Source organism: Microtus oregoni, unplaced genomic scaffold (genome assembly GCF_018167655.1).
Source record: "Microtus oregoni isolate MIOR12 unplaced genomic scaffold, Mior012 000008F_ref0000371, whole genome shotgun sequence".
NCBI lineage: Eukaryota > Metazoa > Chordata > Mammalia > Rodentia > Cricetidae > Microtus > Microtus oregoni.
In genome coordinates, this window is record NW_024543067.1 from 38,581,226 (window position 1) to 38,599,554 (window position 18,329).

The 18,329-nt window shown below is 50.4% G+C and overlaps 1 protein-coding gene across 3 annotated transcripts in view; it reads right to left on the reverse strand.

Annotated features, from left to right (window-relative positions):
- Window positions 1–289: 289 nt before the first annotated feature.
- Window positions 290–18,329, reverse strand: part of Elavl3 (ELAV like RNA binding protein 3) — a 36,319-nt gene continuing 18,279 nt past the window's right edge. For 2 of the 3 annotated variants that reach the window (XM_041656970.1, XM_041656969.1), the window contains exons 4-7: window positions 10,470–10,623; window positions 10,134–10,359; window positions 8,686–8,724; window positions 290–4,187 (exon numbers count right to left, since the gene is read on the reverse strand). In XM_041656970.1, coding sequence (XP_041512904.1) covers window positions 3,836–4,187; window positions 8,686–8,724; window positions 10,134–10,359; window positions 10,470–10,623 — 771 coding nt within the window. In that variant the 3' untranslated portion in view covers window positions 290–3,835. The remainder of the gene's footprint in view (window positions 4,188–8,685; window positions 8,725–10,133; window positions 10,360–10,469; window positions 10,624–18,329) is intronic. The other variant, XM_041656971.1, reaches the window with a different exon arrangement.

Genomic DNA, 18,329 nt, shown 5'->3' on the forward strand with positions numbered 1-18,329 from the left:
GCTCCTGCCACGCCTTCCTGCCGTGATGGACTGGACTCTTGAACTGTCAGGTGTGGTGTCGCAGCTGCAGTTTACACCGAGGGAAGCAGTAGGTACAGCCTCTTGCAGCACCGCAACCCAACTGACAGCGAAGGCACCCAGGCCCCAGCAATCGGTAGACAGTAGAGTGTTGTCAGCTTCCTGAGTCTCCCATGGGGAGTGGAGATCCCAGCCCAGGGAGGGATGGCATCCTTTCCCGGGGGTCCCAGCACACAGACCTGCCCACCCCTGCCCACAAATCACCTGAGACTTAAGATTCTGAACTTTTTATTCTCTGGCATGAAAAGTACAAATAATTAAACAATTCCATGTAAAAGTCAGTTACCGCGGCCAGGCCTGGAATCTCGGTAATAAATAGTCTAAACGCAACTTGAAGTGTTTGTGGGTTTGGGTTGAGGTTTGTTTTTTTTAGTTTTTTTTTTTCTACAGTTCTTTATATCACCTCCAACATGGACTCTATCATGGTTTGAAACTTTCCCAATAAACAGGATGAAGGAAGGGTTGGAGGGGCTGAGCCCCATTCCCACTGGCCCTGCCTGTGACCCCCCAGGGATTTTGGAAGACCCAAGGGCTCCTCTCCCTGGGAGCCCTTGGCCTGGCCCTCCTGGGGGACTGGCCTTCAGGGAGGGGGGCTAGCTGGGCTAAGCTTGTATCTTAGAAAAAAAGTCCCCTCCTCCCAGTCTTGGGGACAGCAGGGACCTAGGCCTTGGTGGGAGGGGGTGGGGGGAGAAGCCCCCTCTTCAGAGCTGGCCCTCCCCCCAGGGTGGGGGACAAACCCAGCCCTTATTGCTCGGATGCCTCCAGCATGTGTGGAAGGCAGGGGGAGACCCCAGAAACAGCAGGGAAAGAAGGGGTTGCACCCTCCTGGAGGTGGGGAATCCCTGTCCTGCTGGGAGGGATGGGGAGGATTAGGGCAGACTTAGAAACCACCAGAATAAATAGGTTCGGTGTATCATGAGCAAGCTAGAGTTCACCAGCTAAATAGACAGAAAAACCTCTCAAGACAATAGCAAAACAAACCCATTGAGAGGCCCTGGGCACCAACAGCTGTGGGGAGCCCACGGCACCCCAGGGGGCACTCCGCTACCATTACTGTTATTAATAATTATTACTTTAATGACTCCACTTCCCCTTTTTATAAATAAATTAGGCATAACCACATCTCAGCAAAACTGAAAGAAAAGGGACATCTTCCTTCAACTTGCAAACCAATGAAAGAACAGAAATATACACAAAGGTCCTTACAGGCCAACAAGGGTAATAAATAGTTAACATAGCAATAAGTTAAAACTACATGAAGCTAAATTCAGCAAAAAAGTACGAGAAAGTTAACTGGTGACAGTTTATCTTTTTTTCCTTTTTTTTTGTTTTTAAATTGTCTTTGTGTGTGTTTTTGTCTTTTTTCCTTTCTTTCCTGTTGCTATATCTCAGCTTGAGTTTTCTTTCTTTTTTTTTTTCCGTTTTTTTATTTTTTGGTCTTTTTTTAATTTTTTTTTTCTTTTTGTTCCTTGCAGCAGAAATTCCACAGACGGTTAAGAACAACACCAGGAGGGGTGGGGAGAGAGAGTTGGACGCTCAGATGGGGCCATGGCCAGACACCAAACGCAGAGGACACCAGAAGAAAGCAACTAGAACTAGAGGGCAGGGCGGGGCGGGGCTTCACGATTCTCAGTTGTGACTGGGCCCACTGAGGGATGGGTTGAAGGTTTGGGGCTCCCAGGGGCTCCAGCCTGTGGCTTCTGTTGGAACTTGCATAAAAGAATAAAAAGAGTGTGGGGTTATGGATGCAAAATTCAGTCAGAAGCCAGGGCCGGGGCTCATGAAGGCTGCATCCATGGTTCCCCCACAGTCCAGAAAGACGAAAAAACCCAACAATCAAAAGGTGACACGCTGATGGGAAGGGGTGTGGGGACACCCCTGGGTCTGGGGGATGTTCTGGGTGCTTGCTGCAGTGGGGAGCACACTGGCCCTAGTTGAGGGAGGAGACTGCAGACCTCCCCCTGGACCCAGGGGGGCTGAGTCCCAGGGGCAGGGGGTCCTTTGGCCTCAGTGTTGTGGGGAGTAAGAGCCCCCTCCAGCCCACGGTGATGCCAAAGTAGAACGAGGTATTGTGTGTTTGGATGCATGGACGCCATATGTGTGGGCAGCAGGGAGGCCCCTGGTGGGCTAAGGAGTCTGTGCAGAGAACCTGGGGCTGGGGCTTATTGGGGGCCCAGGGAGAAGTGGCTGGACCAGCCTGGCTGGAGGAAGTAACTGGGTCAGGGTCTCCAGTAGGAACGTCTTGTCTGGGCCTGTAGGATGCTGTGGACATGGGTGTATGTCCCAAGGTGTTGTATGTCCCTAGGTGTTGTATGTATCTAGGTGACGTGTAGGATGCTGTGGACATGGGTGTATGTCCCTAGGTGTTGTATGTCCCAAGGTGTTGTATGTCCCTAGGTGTTGTATGTATCTAGGTGACGTGTAGGATGCTGTGGACATGGGTGTATGTCCCTAGGTGTTGTATGTCCCTAGGTGTTGTATGTTTCTAGGTGACCTGTTTATTTTTGTTTTTGTTTTTTGAGACAGGGTCTTATATAGCCCAGGCTAACCTAAACTCACTATGTAGCCAAGGCTAGTCTTGACCTGATCTTCTGCCTCCACCTCTCAAGTACTAGGAAGAACGAAGGCTGTGCACCACTGCTCCAGGTTGCTGCAGTGCTGGGCTGAACCCAGGTCCACCAACCGACGGCAGCCCCGGCTCTCTTTGGAAACTTATGTCCAGATTCCTACGTCCAAATGGATCTGTGGCAGTGGCTTTCACACGTCACATGGTTTTGTGGACAAGCAGCCAATGTCTGTATCTATGTCTACACAGCCCTAAGGGTCCGTGTGTCTCCATCCTCTCTTGTGGCTTTGGTCACCTTCCTGAATGTATCCTGAAATGTTTCTGTGTCTCCGAGGTCCAAGTATATGTCCCTCCTGTCTTCTTGTGGCTCTGTGTGTGTGTGTTTGTGTGTGTGTGTGTGTGCGCGCGCACTGGCAGCCCTATGGACTTTCAAACCCTCAGCCCTGCTCCCTGCACCCCCGCCCCAGTTAGTTGGTAAACATAACTTGCCAAAATAGTTTCTTTTTTTTTTTTTGTCTTTTTTTGTGATTTTTTTTTCAAGTTCAAGAATCCCCAGTAAAAATTCTCCACGAGGTCTTTTTCCCTTTTTACAAAAATAGAGTTTTTCTTCCCCTCCCACCCCACCCCACCCTTTTTTTTCGTTTTGTTTCTGCTTCCTACCCTGCCCCAACCCTGCTCCCTGTATTCTGCCCAGGGACTGGGGCCGGGGATGGGGAGGCCCACACCCCTCTTTCATGTTTTTTGCTGTTTTGGGGATTTTTAAACCTGTTCCCTCCCCTTTCTCTCGGTATAGGACAGGCCTGGGCAAAGGAGGCCTGGGTGGAGCACTGCTGTGTCCCCTGAGCCATCCCATGCAGGGTGGAGAGGGTGAGGTGGGATGGGGGGGGTCTCCTCTCTGCTTTCTTCTTTTTGTTTTTAGCCAAAAAAAGAAACAAAAGCCATCACCGTGAACCAAACCAAGACGAGAGAGTGAACAAGCCCCAGCTGGGTGGGGAAAGCAGGGAGGATGGGGGGACCCCTCCCCCTCGATTCCCTGCAGACCCTCCCCATCCCGATGCTCACCCTGTGGTGTTTTTTGCAAGTGTGTGGGTCTTCCTGCTCTTGCAGTCACGCTCTCTCTCTCTTTCTCACTCTCTCTCTCCCGCTCTCATTCTCTCTCTCTGCTGCCCAGGGAGGGAGGGCGGTAAATGCTCAGGCCTTGTGCTGCTTGCTGGTCTTGAAGGACACCTGCAGCACACGCTCACCCAGGCGGTAGCCATTCAGGCTGGCGATGGCCATGGCTGCCTCGTCGTAGTTGGTCATGGTGACGAAGCCGAAGCCTTTGCACTTGTTGGTGGTGAAATCCCGGATGACCTTGACATTGGTGACTGCCCCAAAAGGTCCGAAAAGCTGCCACAGCACGCTCTCATCAGCTTCCGGGGACAGGTTGTACACGAAGATGCACCAGCCAGCGCCTGCCGCGCCTCCGGACAAGCCCACACCTGCCAGGCCACTCATGCCATCAATGGCGATTGGGGAGAACCTGGCGATGAGCGACAGGGGACTACTTTGGGGGTCACGCGGGCTCTGCCCTGATCCCCAGCATGCCTCCGACATCCCCCACTGGGAGAACCCTATACTGTGTGCTATGTATGTAAGACCCTTGTCCTAACCTAGCTGTGACCCCATTGCTTGTCTCTGACCCCACTGAGACACCAGCCCCTGACCTGCAACCTGTCTTGACCTCCACCGCTCTCCAAATATCACCTATGACCCTGTCCTAAAGTGCCATCTTTAGCCGGATCTCGTGACCTTTGACCCTACCTGATCCTGAGCCCTGCTGATCTTCACCCTTCCATAGGTATACTCAGCTTTTCTCTGTGGCCTAGTTGGCCTGAACTCACTATATAGCCAAGGGTGGCTTCTTGGTTTTGTTTTTTTCTTCCTTTTTGCTTGCTGGTCTTAAACTTGTGCTTCTCTTGCCTTTACCTCCCAAATGCTGGCATTGCACACCCAGCTGACAGCGCTGGGATGGAACCCAAGGCTTTGTGCATGCCAGGCAAGTGCTCTTCCAATTGAGCTGCATTCCCAGTCCCCACCCCTTCAAAACTAACTCTGGTGTGTGTGTGTGAGAGAGAGAGATGACAGAGGGAGACAGACAGACAGAGAGACAGAGACTGCCTCTGTACTCCAACCATGCTGACCTCGAACTGAACTCCATTTCTTGCCTCGGCCGATGAAGGAGCCCAGCATGGGTAACAGCTGAGCCCTGGCTCTTCTTTTTTGGCCGAAATCTGAACCTGTCCTGGTACCAATCTTCCCTGACAGCTCTGACTCCATCTTGACTTTCCCTGTGTGGGTAGAAACTGGCCCTACAAGACCAGCATAGGGTGTCGTATGTGAGCCAGTGGTCCTGCACCTTCCTCTAACATGAAAAGTGGCCTCATCTGTCTCTTTTCTGGTCTCTTCCTATCCAAATCACAAGCAATACCCTTCTGACTTAGTTTTTCTTTCTCTGGTTTCAATTACTGGTAGTTTCCTTAAATGAAAATTTCTAAAAATAAACAATTCATAGACTGGCTTTTGTTTGTTTGTTTTGCGTGTTTGTTTTGTTTTTTTAAAAATATTATTTAGATTATTTATTTGTTTATTTTGGTTTTTCAAGGCAGGGTTCCTCTATGTAACTCTGGCTGTCCTGGAGCTCACTATGTAGACCAGGCTGGCCTTCAGAGATCTTCCCTAGTGCTGGGATTAAACACACCATGCTCAGTTTGGACTTATTTCATTTTTATGTGTGTTTGCCTGCATGTATGTAAGTGAAACGCATGCATACGTGGTACCTGCAGAAGCCAGTGTGCTGTGGAACAATGCTCTTGTACCCTGAAAAGATTTCTCTTTTGTATTGATTTACTAAAATGCTGATTGGCTGGTAGCCAGGCAGGAAGTATAGGCCGGGCGACCAGAACAGGAGAATTCTGTGAGAGGAAAGGCTCAGTCTGAAGTAGTCACCCAGACACAGAGGAAGCAAGATGAGAACGCCTCACTGATAAACAGTACTAAGCCACATGACTAACACAGACAAGAATTATGGGTTAATGTAAGATATAAGAGTTTATAAGAAGCCTGAGATAATAGGTCAACTAGTTTATAATTAATGTAAGCCTCTGTGTATTTCTTTGGGACTGAATGGCTGTAAGCCCAGATGGGACAGAAACCTCTCAACACTAGTAGGGGGCATCAGAACCCCTGGAACTGGAGTTACAGAGAGCTGCGAGCAACCATGTTGGTGCTGGAAATCGAACCTGGGTCCTCTGCAAGAACAAGTGCTCTTAACCACTGGGCCTTCACTCCAGCCCATGTTTTTGGATTTTTGAGACTGGATCTCACTGTATAGCCCAGGCTAGCCTCTAACTTGTGATCTTTGTGAATCTGCCTTCTGAGTTATGTGGATCAGAAGGTATATAACTATAAGGAATTTCTAATATAATTGTATTAAATGTATCATTAGTGTGTGTGTGTGTGTGTGTGTGTGTATGTAGTAGGAGGAGGGGGTGCACATGCCGTGACACTGGTGGAGGGCAGAGGACGAGTCTGTAGAGTTGGTTTTCTCCTTCCACCTTATATGGGTTCTAGGCATTAAACTCAGGTAATCATGCCGTGTGGCAAGCCCCTTTACCCTCTGAACATTCTTGTCAGCCCACACTCATAAATTTTAATTGCACACTGAATGTGGTTAGGTGACTTAGGATTATAATTATAGTTCTTGGAAGGCCAAGGGCACAGAGCAAAAATTTGTCTTGAAACAAATGTTTTTGACTCCTGGATCTGCCCCAGCTTTAACACACTCTCATTCTCAAGAGAGCCTTTCTTGTTAAGTCTGTCTCCGTCTCCTCTCTTACCCTCCCGTCTCAGCCCTCCAGAACTGGGGTCTCAGACACGCACTGTCACTCCAGGGTTCTGATGGATGCTGGAGATCTGAGTCAGGTCCTCCTTAGCTTGTGCCACACTGGGCCAGCTTCCCAGCCCCTGTCCTACTTCACAAAAAGTCAGGCATGGTAGACGGCTCTTGTCATCCTAGCGCTAGAGCAGCGGAGACAGGAGCACGAGGAGTTCCATGTCATTTTCATCTACACCTTCAGTTTGCTGTCAGCCTGGGACACACGAGATGACAAAGCCAAAAAAGAAGATGCCTTTCTTTAACACTCAGGAGTTAGTGTCTCCTGATAGGGAGATTTTTATGAGTTCAAGGCCAGTCAGATACATATAAGACCCTGTCTAGAAGAAAAGGGAGAGAAGGAAAGAGGAGGAGGAGGTGGAAAAAGAGGAAGAACTAAAGGGATAAACGAGGAGAATGAGCAGCGTGACAGAAGGTCCCCATGCGGATGTACTCCTCCCCCACTAGTCACTTAGCTGTCTCAGGAGCAGACTGACTATCTAAAATCATAGTTTCTGTGTTAAGGAACCGTTATTTCAACTGGTTAATGTTGGTAATTTAGAGATGCCTAAGAAAAACTGATAAAAATGTTTTCTTTAAGGGAAAAGGGAAAAGTTCTTCACTTATGGAAAAGAGGGTATCCATATGCTGAGGCCACTAGTACCTCAGGAAAGGACAAAGCTGTGAAATTATGAAGAAGGAGCTGGCCTGGTGGTGCAGGCTTGTCACTCTAGGATGTGGGCAGGAGAGTCACAGCTCGAAATAAAAGTAAGAAGATAAACGAACGTCTCTGAAGCCCCACGTTTGAGGGAGAGGCAGAAGGAGCAGGGTTCAAGGACACGCGTGGTTTAGGCTTGCTGACCTGCCTGTGTGAAACCCTGTGTCAAGAAAGGGCTGGGCGGTGGTGGTGCCTTCCAGCACTCGGGAGACAGAGGCAGGCGGATCTCTGTAAGTTCGAGGCCAGCCTGGTCTACAGAAAGCGTTTCAGGTCACCCAGCTACACAGAGAAACCCTGTCTCATAAACAAACAAACAATCACATAAACAAATAAATAGAAATTTAAGTAAATAAGATATAGAGGTTTCGATGTCAATCTCTCGTCAGGCACCAACAAGGAGTCTCAGGATGTGTCCCTGACGGGTAAGGAGGACAATGGTGCTTCATGTCACCACCAGGTCCCTGCCATTGTCTCTGGGATATCTCACCCCTGGGTAACAGGTTGTCTGTGGACCAAACTAATTAAAGGACAGACAACCATATTCCCATCGACTCCCTCACCTCAGGATTAATCACTGAAAGTCTAACCCCCTTTAACCTTGACCATAGGGACTCAGCTCACTGCTGTCCCTGCTGCCAGGTTCCCTCCAGGTCTCTTTTGGCCACCATCTCGTGACCCTTACGCTGCCCTTGCACTGCCCTGACCACCACTTGCTCACACCTCTCATCCCCGTGGAGCTGAGAACATGAACAGCGACAGTATTTATACTTGGCCACCTTTTATTATGTACCAAGCACTGTGTTCTGTCTCGAATTCATGTCCAAGAGAGCAAGTCTGGGCCATGCTGCATCTTTGGCCTCAAGCCCAGGTTTCGATATGCAACATGTTCCCACCAGCTTATGACACCATAGACATGGAGACTTTCACAAGAGCAGGGATGTGGATGGAGCTAGGATGCCTTCAAGGTTAATCGCGACTGTGGGAGGAAAGGAAACCTTCCGTGGCTGTTGACAAAAACCCAGCAACAACAGCTGATGGATGGGGCTCAGGAATGGCTGAGTGAGGGCCCGGGGTAAGGGGGCATGACTCAGTGCAAGGCTAGCATGCAGGAGTCCCCGGTTCCACGCCTAGAGCACAACATAGCAGTGGTTAGTGACTCCCAGAGAGTTAATGTGGGGACTGGGGCAAAAGAAAGGGGTGAAAGCCACAGACAGCTCTCCATGCCCCACCTTCCATAGCCACTCTCTCTATACGTCCGCTCTGCTCCTAGTCTTGAGGTTTTCATCTCCTAGATACAGGCAGAGATGGGTTCCCAGTGGTCCCAGGGACAAGGGACATGCAGGGGTTAAAAAGGAGGCCATCAAGGTAAGGGAGCTGTGGGAAGGGACAGTGGGACAGGAGCACTGTTACCTTTTGACTCCATAGGCCATGTTGAGCAAATTGTCCAGCCTGTGGAGGCAGAAGCAGCTGTCAGAGTAGCCTGTGACCCAGCCCCTGTGATGTGACAGCTAGTCCACCCCACCCCCACAGCCTTCAACAGCCCGCCCCCTCAACTCCCACCCCCCCACCCCCCGCTGCTTGCTCCCAGCCCGGCTGGACACTGCCTGGCACGGAACCTCACTCATTCGGGACTGCTTCTCACCAGCCCTGCTGCTGCCCAGCCTGAAGGATCTTGTCTTGCCCTCCTGATGCCTCCATGGGCCCTGCCAGGAGGACCCAGGGGTTGAGAGCTTACAAAGATGGTGGTACAGCCTTGGGGGGGCGGGTTCCTGAGCTCACGGGAGGGTGGGCAGAGCGCACAGCCACCCCCATAGTTATCATTGTTGCCAATGACCTCCGGCTTGGGAGCAGCCAGGGTTCTGGGTTCAAGTCTTCTTTTGGATTTTTCCACACTCCATCTCAGATGAAGAAATCTCAGTGAATGGCACGGAACAAGCTGTTCTACCCAGTTACCGTGCCAGAATATGATCATGGCTGGCACACAGAATATGAAAGGGAATGTTTGGTGGGTGTTATCCATAAGGAAAATGAGGCACAACTGGACCCACGGGGCAGGCCAAAGATAGACAGAAACACACCTGTGCAGAGGAAGAGACAGAGATATGGAGATAAAGAGACAGACAGAAAGACTAGAAGAGAATGTAAGGAGAGACGGACAGGAGAGATGGACAGGCACAGGGAAAGATGGGAGAGAAAGGACAGGCAGACACACAAGAAAACTGGGAGACATCCTGTCCAGGTTGTTTTTTTGTTTTGTTTTGTTTTTTTCTGTCATTGTTGTTGTTTGGTCTGGGTTTTTTGGTTTTGTTTTGCTTTTTGTCAATTTGGCACAAGTCTCCAGAAGAGGAACTTCTATTGAAAATACACTTTCATCACATGGCCTGTGTGATATTTCCTTGATTGATGTGGGAGGGCCCAGCCCACTGTGGGCCGTGCCTCTTCTATGCACGTGGGCCTGGGCTGTATAAGAAAGCAGACTGAGCAAGGAAGGTATGGACAGCCAACCAGGAAGCAGTGTCCCCCATGGTCTCTGCTTTCCGGGTTCCTGCCCTGACTTCCCCTCACGGTGAACGGTTTGCTGTTAAGATGAAAATCAACTTTCTCCTCACATTGTTTTTGGTCATGGTGCTTTATCACAGTGATAGAAACCATGACCAAGACACAGGGAGAGACAGACAGACAGACAGAGACAGAGTCACAGCTGACTTCTCTTAGCTACCAGCTCTAGGTACCGGGCACACGCCCTTTCATGCTCCTGCTGGTGAGGTGTCCCTGGGTACCATGGGAAGAAAACTGGCTCAGGGAGGGCAGCTGCAGGCTTGGGGCATTTGACCTGGGGTCTGGGGACTCTGGCTCACCGGAAACGCTGTGTCTGATGATGCAGAGGACCCGCATAGCGCCGGGCAGAGGACTGGTACAGGTGGGTGAGCAGGGCCTGCCCTGTCTTCTGACTCGGGTTGTTTGCGAATTTGACCGTGATTGGCTCAGCCGCACCTAGTGGTTTCTGCCCATTCAGTCCCTTGATGGCCTCCTCAGCCTCGATCCTCTTGTCAAAGCGGATGAATCCCACACCCCGAGAGACACCTGCCAGGGGAGTGAGGGCATCAGTCTCAGGTACTCTATACCTCTTCGTGTGACTCTTCCCTCCCTGGGACACCCTGGCCCAGAGCACCCTCTCCTCTTGGCATTCTGACCTGTGGCCTGGTCCAGCAGGATTCTGGAAGTGATGATGCGGCCATACTGGGAGAAGAGTTGTTCCATCTCCTTCTGGCTCATAGTCTTGGGGAGGCCACTGACGTACAGGTTAGCATCCCGAATAGAGGCAGAACTGGGGCGTGCATAGGACACCTGGGCCAGGGGTCAGAGGAGAGTGAGGGTGCATGGGAAATGACAAGGCTCAGGAATGACACCCCCCCCACACACTCCCAATAGTTCATTTAACAAGTCGCTCAAGGCTGGGGCTGACTGGGTGGAGTGCTTGTCTACCATGCAAGAAGCTTGGCCTCCATCCCAGCACCACATAAACAAGGTAATATACATCCTGCCATCCCAGGGCCTGGCAGATGGAGGCAGAAGGATCAGAGCTAAGTCATCCTCTACTACATATGAAGTTCAAGCCTGGCCTGGACCACATGTGACCCTGTCTCCAAGAACAAAGCTGAAGGCTGGGGAGATGGCTCCGTTGGTAAAGGGCTTGCTGCCCAAGACTGAGTCCCTGAGCTGGATTCCCACACCCACATAAGAAAACAAAGTGAACCCAGAAGTAACCAGGCAGCCATGGCGATGGCTCCATGGTGAATGGCCTGCTGTGGAAGATGAGAACCTGAGTTGGTACCAACCAACGGTGGAGGAGAAAACCGGCTCCCAGCATCCTCTGACCTCCACATCCACACAGCAGCATGTGTGTGCACACTCCCCACAATAACAATAATAACTTTTTTATCTAAAATGATAAGTTTGATGTTCTGGTGCACACCTGTCATCCCGACTCTAGGAGGGGCCAGGCAACCCCTAGCTTCACCAGCTGCCAGCATGAGCTTATGGGTCCTGCCCGGTTCTGGGTCTCAGAAAAGAAAAAGTTTGGGAGAGCCAGGAGTGATGTCACACGCTTTTAGTCCCAGCACTCGGAGGCAGAGGCAGGTGGACCCCTGTGAGTTTGAGGCCAGCCTGGTCTACAGAGTGAGTTCCAGGACATCCAGGGTTGTGTGGCTGAGACCTTATCTCAGACAAAACACTTAAAACAAAGCAAACCAGCAAAGGCGGTGGGGGTGGGGTGGGGTGGGGTGCAGCAGAGGCTTGGCTGGAAACAGTCATTCCTCAAAGGACCTGCCCCTGCTTCTCAGACCCATGTGCAGTGTGAACTGAGCCCAGAGCTGTAAATATAAGTTGTGCCTTTTAGGGGTGGGGTAGGGAGGGGTGAGGTGGGTGGGAATTATCACCCCTGAAAACTGTAACAGAATTATAATCTTTGCAAACTCAAACCAAAAGGATCCAACTCACATTCGTCTTAAAAATAATAATAAAAATAATAATCATAAAATTAAAAAATAATAATTAAAACACAGGGCCCACAGAAGGGCTCAGCAGGCAAAGGTGCTCACTGCCACCCCTGTCCACTGAGTTCAATACTCGGGTCACCACAGGGTAGAAGGAGAGGACTCGCTTCTGCAAGCTGTCCTCTGCCTTCCATATCCTCATGCCTAAAGAGCCCACCCTCTGACCTGTGTATCATACACACATGTATATAAAATAAAAATTTAAATGTAATTAAAATACAAGAAAAATAGGGTAGGTGATAATTGACTATTTCAGACAAAAAATCAAAATGGAAAAACTGCCAATCCCTGATGTGTGCCTCCAGTTCTACACTTCCTCCCCTTCGAAGGCCACTGCTACTGACGCTACAGTTCCCATGCTGAAGCTCTGTTCTACACAGCAGCCAAAGGGCGCCCCGCACACTAACCAGGCTCTTCCCGGCAGACTTTTCTGTGGCTCCTTCATTCCTCTGCCTTAAGTGTGGTGGCCCAGGCCTCAGTCCCAGCATTGAGAAGCAGATCAGGTATCTCTTGGGGCCAAGACAGCCAGGGCTTCATTGAGACCCTGTCCAAAATTTTTAACATTCTGTTTTTTTTTTTTAAAGCTATGTTGTTTTCTATGTAGCTCTGATTGTCCTGGAACTCACTCTGTAGAGCAGGCTGGCCTCAAGCTCAGAAACTCACCTGCCTCTGCCTCCTGAGTGCTGGGATTAAAGGTGCATGCCATCACATTCAGCTTAAAAACTACACTTTTATTTTTTTAAAAAAGTTTATTTTGCATTATTATTGTTGTTTTTTTCGAGATAGGATTTCTGTGAATCCCTGGCTGTCCTGGAACTCCTTCTATAGACCAGGCTGGCCTCGAATTTGCAGAGATCCACTTGTCTCTGCTTCCCGAGTTCTGGGATTAAAGGTGTGCACCACCACTGTCTGGTGTTTGTTTTTTTTTTTATGTGTGAGTGTTTTACCTAAGAGTGTGCATTGTGTACACACAGTACCGACAAGGGCCAGAGAGCAAGTCCTGGCTTCTCTGCAACTGGAGGTACAGACAGTTGTGAGCTGCCTGGCCATGTGGGGCCTGGGAATTGAATCTCAGTTATTGGCAGAGCAGTCAGTGCTCCTAACTGCTGAGCCATCTCTTCAGCCCCCCAAAATGAAAACAGCTCTAAATCACATCTGAGTGTGCACGTGTGTGTGCATGTGCAATGCCTAGCTGCAGCGGTCAGAGAGGAAGGTTAGGAAGAGAGGAGGTCAGGTTAGGAAGGTGGGGGGGGGGTGTTGAGGACTGACGTCAGGGACTTGCTCTACCACTAAACTACAGCTCCAACCTCTAAGTTCCGTGTCCACAGGCCTCACACTGGACCAGGTCACCTCTCCACTTTCACCTCCTCTTACTTCCCCCTCCTTCCTTCCTTTCTTTTACCCGGGCACATCCGGCCTCAGGACTTTTGCACTTGCTGTTTTTGATGCTGGAAAGTCCTTTCGTGCTGGCCTTGGTGGTTCGTGGCTGTAAACCAACACTGGAGGATTCGATGGAATGTCTATCTGGAGCACAAGACCAGCTGAGCCACAGGATGAGACTGAAGCCTCAACCCCACCCCACAGAAACTCTTCCCTCTTTTTCTGCCAGTTCAAAATTTGAAATGTCCTTCTTATCTTCCTCGATTCTCAGCTTTTTGTTTTTTAACACTAACTTGTTTTGTGTGTGCGTGTGTGAGTGTAGCGGTCACAGGACCTCTGGGGTGTGTCAGCTCTATCCTTGTACCACGTGGCTCTCAGTAATCAGGTCTGGCAGCAAGCTCCTCCCATCCACTGCACCCTCTCGCTAGCCTGCTAGGACCCTAGCTCAGGTGCTTTGCTCAGGCTTGGGCTTTGTACCCGCTCAGGCTTGGGATTTGTATCTGCTCAGGTGCTTTGCTCGGGCTTGGGATTTGTGCCCGCTCAGGTGCTTTGCTCAGGCTTGGGATTTGTACCCATTCTGGTAAGGTCATTCCATTTGTGTCACTAGAGGACATATCTCACCAACTCTGCAGCTGCTCGCAAGTTGACCGACTCAGCCATTCAGAGCACGGGACACTGGGGAGCATTGTGGAGTGGGGAAGAAAAGTCTGCTCACAGAGTATTCTGGAACCCCACTCATTGTGTCCTTATCAATGCCCTGGAGACTGGGTACTGAGGCCCCGCCCACAAGTGTCAATGGGGTGACCAGTCTGTGGTGGTAGGTTTGTGAGCACCCCTCCTCTTCCCTCCTGCCGAGGTCTGCTTTCTGCTGCTTCTATTCAAACCTCTAAACTGAGGGAGATAGGGACCATTGTCATGGCTGGCATTTGTTCGGGGAGATGCATTGTGAAGCTGTATTGCTTCATTACAAATACCTAATTAGGGGCTGTTGAAATGGGTCAGCGGGTAAAGGTGCTTGCCACCAAGCCTGAGGACCTGAATTTGATCTCTCAGTCTCAAAGGGTGGAAGGGAGAACTGGCTCCCAAAGTTGTCCTCACACACCAAACTAAGTAAATGTAATGAAATCCTGAAAAAGAAGTAACTAATTAGGACCCGGGCTGTCACAAGGAACAAGCGGAAGCCACCTTCACCTTTCCCCTATGAGCCGGGTGTGGCGGCACACTCCTGTCACCCCAGCACTCCAGAGGCAGAAGCAGGCACATCCCCGTGTTTTCCAGACCTGTTTGGTCTACATGGCATACTTCAGGCCACCCAGGGTTATATAGCGAGAGCCTTTCTCAAAAAAAAAAAAAAAAAAAATCCTGAAGGACACTCCCAGAGGCCTTAAGGCCACTGAATGAAAATTCTAGTACCAAGGGTGGGCTATCTCCCTCTGAGTTGTTGGCCAGCGAGGCCCTACAAACTGTGAAGTCTTTGCTCCTGCTGTTGGTTGTATGCCAGGACTAAACACACAAATAAGAACTGCAGTTGAGTGTTTGAGGTTCCTAACTCCAGCACGGGCTGGGAGGGCTTTGATCATTATCTGTAGCTGCTCTGGTCAATGTTTCTGAGACAGGGTCGGACTGAGACAGCCTCGGGCTGGGGGAGTCTGGAGGACTCTGTGTACACCAGGCTGGCCTGCTCACAGAGATACAGAGCTCACGAACTAGAGGCATGTGCCTCTGTGCCCAGTTTGGAATGGTGAGTTTTGGTCTTGCTATGGAGTCCTAGACAGCAACCCTCCTGCCTCAGCCTTGAGTGACGAAATTATAGACATGACCCACCACACCCAGCTAGGGGTGGCATCTCCCTGTCTTTCTTAAGTCTGTGTACGGAGTTAGCTACTCGCAACGCTACAGTGTGTGAGAGAAGGACAGCCACAGTGTTGGTCCTCACTTTCCCCACCTTGGTCTCTCGTGTGCCACTGCGGATACCAGGGCACCTGGCCTGTCAGCCTCCAGAGTCCCTTGTCTGCGGTCCTCTTTGCAGGTGCCCACAGCCAAGCCTGTCTTTACCTGCGCCCTGGGGATTTAAAGTTAGGTCCTCAGGCCTCTGCAGGAAGTACTTTACACACTGGTCTACTGGTTTCCTCTAAGACTAAACATTGCATCCTTCTGGAAGATAAATAACTCAAACGAGCTTCAGGAAGTCCCTGAAACTGACCAGAATCAGCAGGCCCCTCCCTACTAGAGTAAGCCATAAAAGTTGAGAGTTCCTCTGAGATTTGCAGAACAGGGCTGGAGAGATGGCTCAGAGGTTGAGAGCATTGCCTGCTCTTCCAGGGGTTCTGAGTTCAATTCCCAGCAACCACATGGTGGCTCACAACCATCTGTAATGAGGTCTGGTGCCCTCTTCTGGCCTGCAGACATACACGCAGACAGAATATTGTATACATAATAAATAAATATTTAAAAAAAAAAAAGAAGAGATTTGCAGAACAGAGCTGCAGGAAGACGCTGAGGTTTAGACCAGCTGAGGCGCCTGCAAAGGATGTTCTCCAACCTGTGCAGCTGCCTGCAGGCTGTGCAGTGTGCTCCAGGTTCCCATCCATGCATGGGTGGGCCTTGGCGATGCAGCCATCTTTGAGTCATTTCTGCTGCTGTAAGTAACTCATTGATTCACCAAGTTGGACATTGGTGGTCTCTGTAGTTTGGTCTGCCATGGGTTCCCTATGTGGGTGAGTACACATGTGTGTTGTGTCCCTCCTGGATAAGGACACAGCAGAAGCAGGGGTGAGTTGGGGCAGAGTGAGCGCAGTCTTGGCTATGGGTAGCAAGACATGCACACAGCAGACTGAGCAACCTAAGGGGGAGCCTCCAGGGAGGAAATTCCAATAGAGCGGTCCTCTTCTGTGTGCTGTGTACGTCGAGAGCAGTTGCATGGTTCTTGCTCTGGGTAGAGACAGGGAAACAAGGTCTGGGGGAGGAAGCCCAGGACGGCAGTCTTCATCTATGAGGTATGGGGTGGCAATGCCTGCTTGCTAGGCAGAGGGCATCACAGGAGTATATGGAGGTGCTCTGAAGACAGCTAAAAGTTCAGAGGAAAGTTTGTCGTCTTTAAGGTGGGTGCAGATCTAAGAATGCCCAGCAGAGGCTGCCTGGCCACTGCTGTGTGTAGTCAGTGACCTGAGACTGAGATGGCGGCCTAGCAGGAGCTTGTCTGTGTAAAGACAATCATAACAAGAAAGGGAAGAAACGGCAGCAGCCTCCTCGTCAGCCTCGGATTTGGCAAGAAAATTAGATAAAGGAGGGGCCGAGAGAGAGGTGGAAAAGAGATAGAAGATACTCCACACGTCCAAACTTTAGTCGAAAATAGGGGAATCTGTGATCTGATGTACAGAGGGGCCTTCCAGTGATCCAGTATGAGAAGCTTATGTGACTTGGAATACTCAGTACTCGAACTCCTGAAGTCAAGGAGGACTTGAAAGCCAGCAATGAAAGAGCCTATCACAGCCTGGGTTTGTGAGGTTGTGGGACAGGAGAGGGGATGGGAGCAGTCAGACTGCTGTGGAGGCAGGAAACTGAGTCATGTAGCGCCTTACCCCTCCATCAGGCAGAGGCTGCACACCCTGAGACGGCGTGAGAGAGAAGGACTGTCGTATCAGAGCCATTAGGATAATCTCCATCTGGGGTTCCCATAAATGTCCGGGAATGGAGGGCAATTGAGGAGGGAGAGGCACCCGTGAGGGAACCAGGAGCAAGAGAAGCTGTGTTGGAACCCCAGTCCACTGGGCCAGCTGGAACTGTGTTCACAGAGGAGTTAGGGGAAAGGTTGATCCAGCGGGGACCTGGAGGCTGTTGTGGAGCTTTAGTGGCTCTGCTGAGCTCTCTGGTGGGGCAAGGGCTGTGTGGGGTAGGAAAGGCTTTGGTACAGCTAAGTGACTTAGACCAGCATGGAAAGGAAGTTCATAAGTAAAAGAACAACCTAGAGGGGGCCAGAAAACGTAAGGCAGAGGCAGAGGCCTTCTGGCTACTCAGAAACAGATGTAGCAGGATTTGTGGCAAGCTGGAGCTCCTAAGCAAAAGACTGACAGAGACAGATTGTGTGCTGAGGAGCTTCTGCAAGGCTGTGAGCCTGAGGAGCAGTTCACAGAACCGTGATGGAACAAGACAGGAGAGGACGGTCAAGCCTGCCCCAGGGCTGGGTGATTATCCCCCCCCCCCACTAAGGAGTGTACATTTCTCTCCAGCAAAAGGTTATGTTAGGTGTGGAAATGGTTTGCCCAGTCAGGAACTTCTTGAACAGCCAGGAATGATGAATGGGGAGGCCACAGCCACTGTGCCAACCCAGAGAGCCTGCGGGTGCAGCAGGGGAAACCTGGACCACATTCACCTGTGGCCCTGAGTAGGTGTGAGCAGATTAAGACAGGCCACTGACTTGGTTAGGGTGGAGAGATGCAGGGTGGCTCTGTGGAAGAGCTCTGGGATATGGAAAGGTAATGGCTCAGAGAGAGGGACCGAGGGTTACAGAGAGCTAATTAAGTTAGTGTCTCCTCTCCATGATTTGTACCCAGCCTTGATCTGTGAAGGAAGCAGCTGATACAAATAGATGGAACCTTTTTCTTTTTTTTTTTGTCTGTTTGTTTTGTTTTCGCCTGTCCTGGAACTAGCTCTGTAGACCAGGCTAGCCACAAACTCACGGAGATCTGCCTGTCTCTGCCTCCCGAGTGCTGAGATTAAAGGTGTGCGCCACCACCGCCCGGCTTGGATGGAACCTTTCTGTGCTGTTTTAGACCTTGCTTATGTTTGACTTTGGTGTCTTCCTAGTTGTGAACTCCTGAGATCACCTGACACTTGCTGAGAACAGGTGACAGCAGACTTTCAGAGTGCTTCACCATGGTTGTCTTTGTAACCCCACAAAGGTTGTGCGATGGGGATTTGGGATGTTGCCTTGTCCTGTGTAGTCTCTGAAAAAAGCTTTGTTAACAGGTGACATAATGCTAACCTCTGAGGGTTTGCAGATTTGGAAAGACACTGGAGAGACAGACAACCAAGTGCCATGACCCTGCCTGCTACTTACCTCACAACACTATGGGACTTGGTTCACTGAAAAAAAAAATCCCAAAGGACACTCCCAGA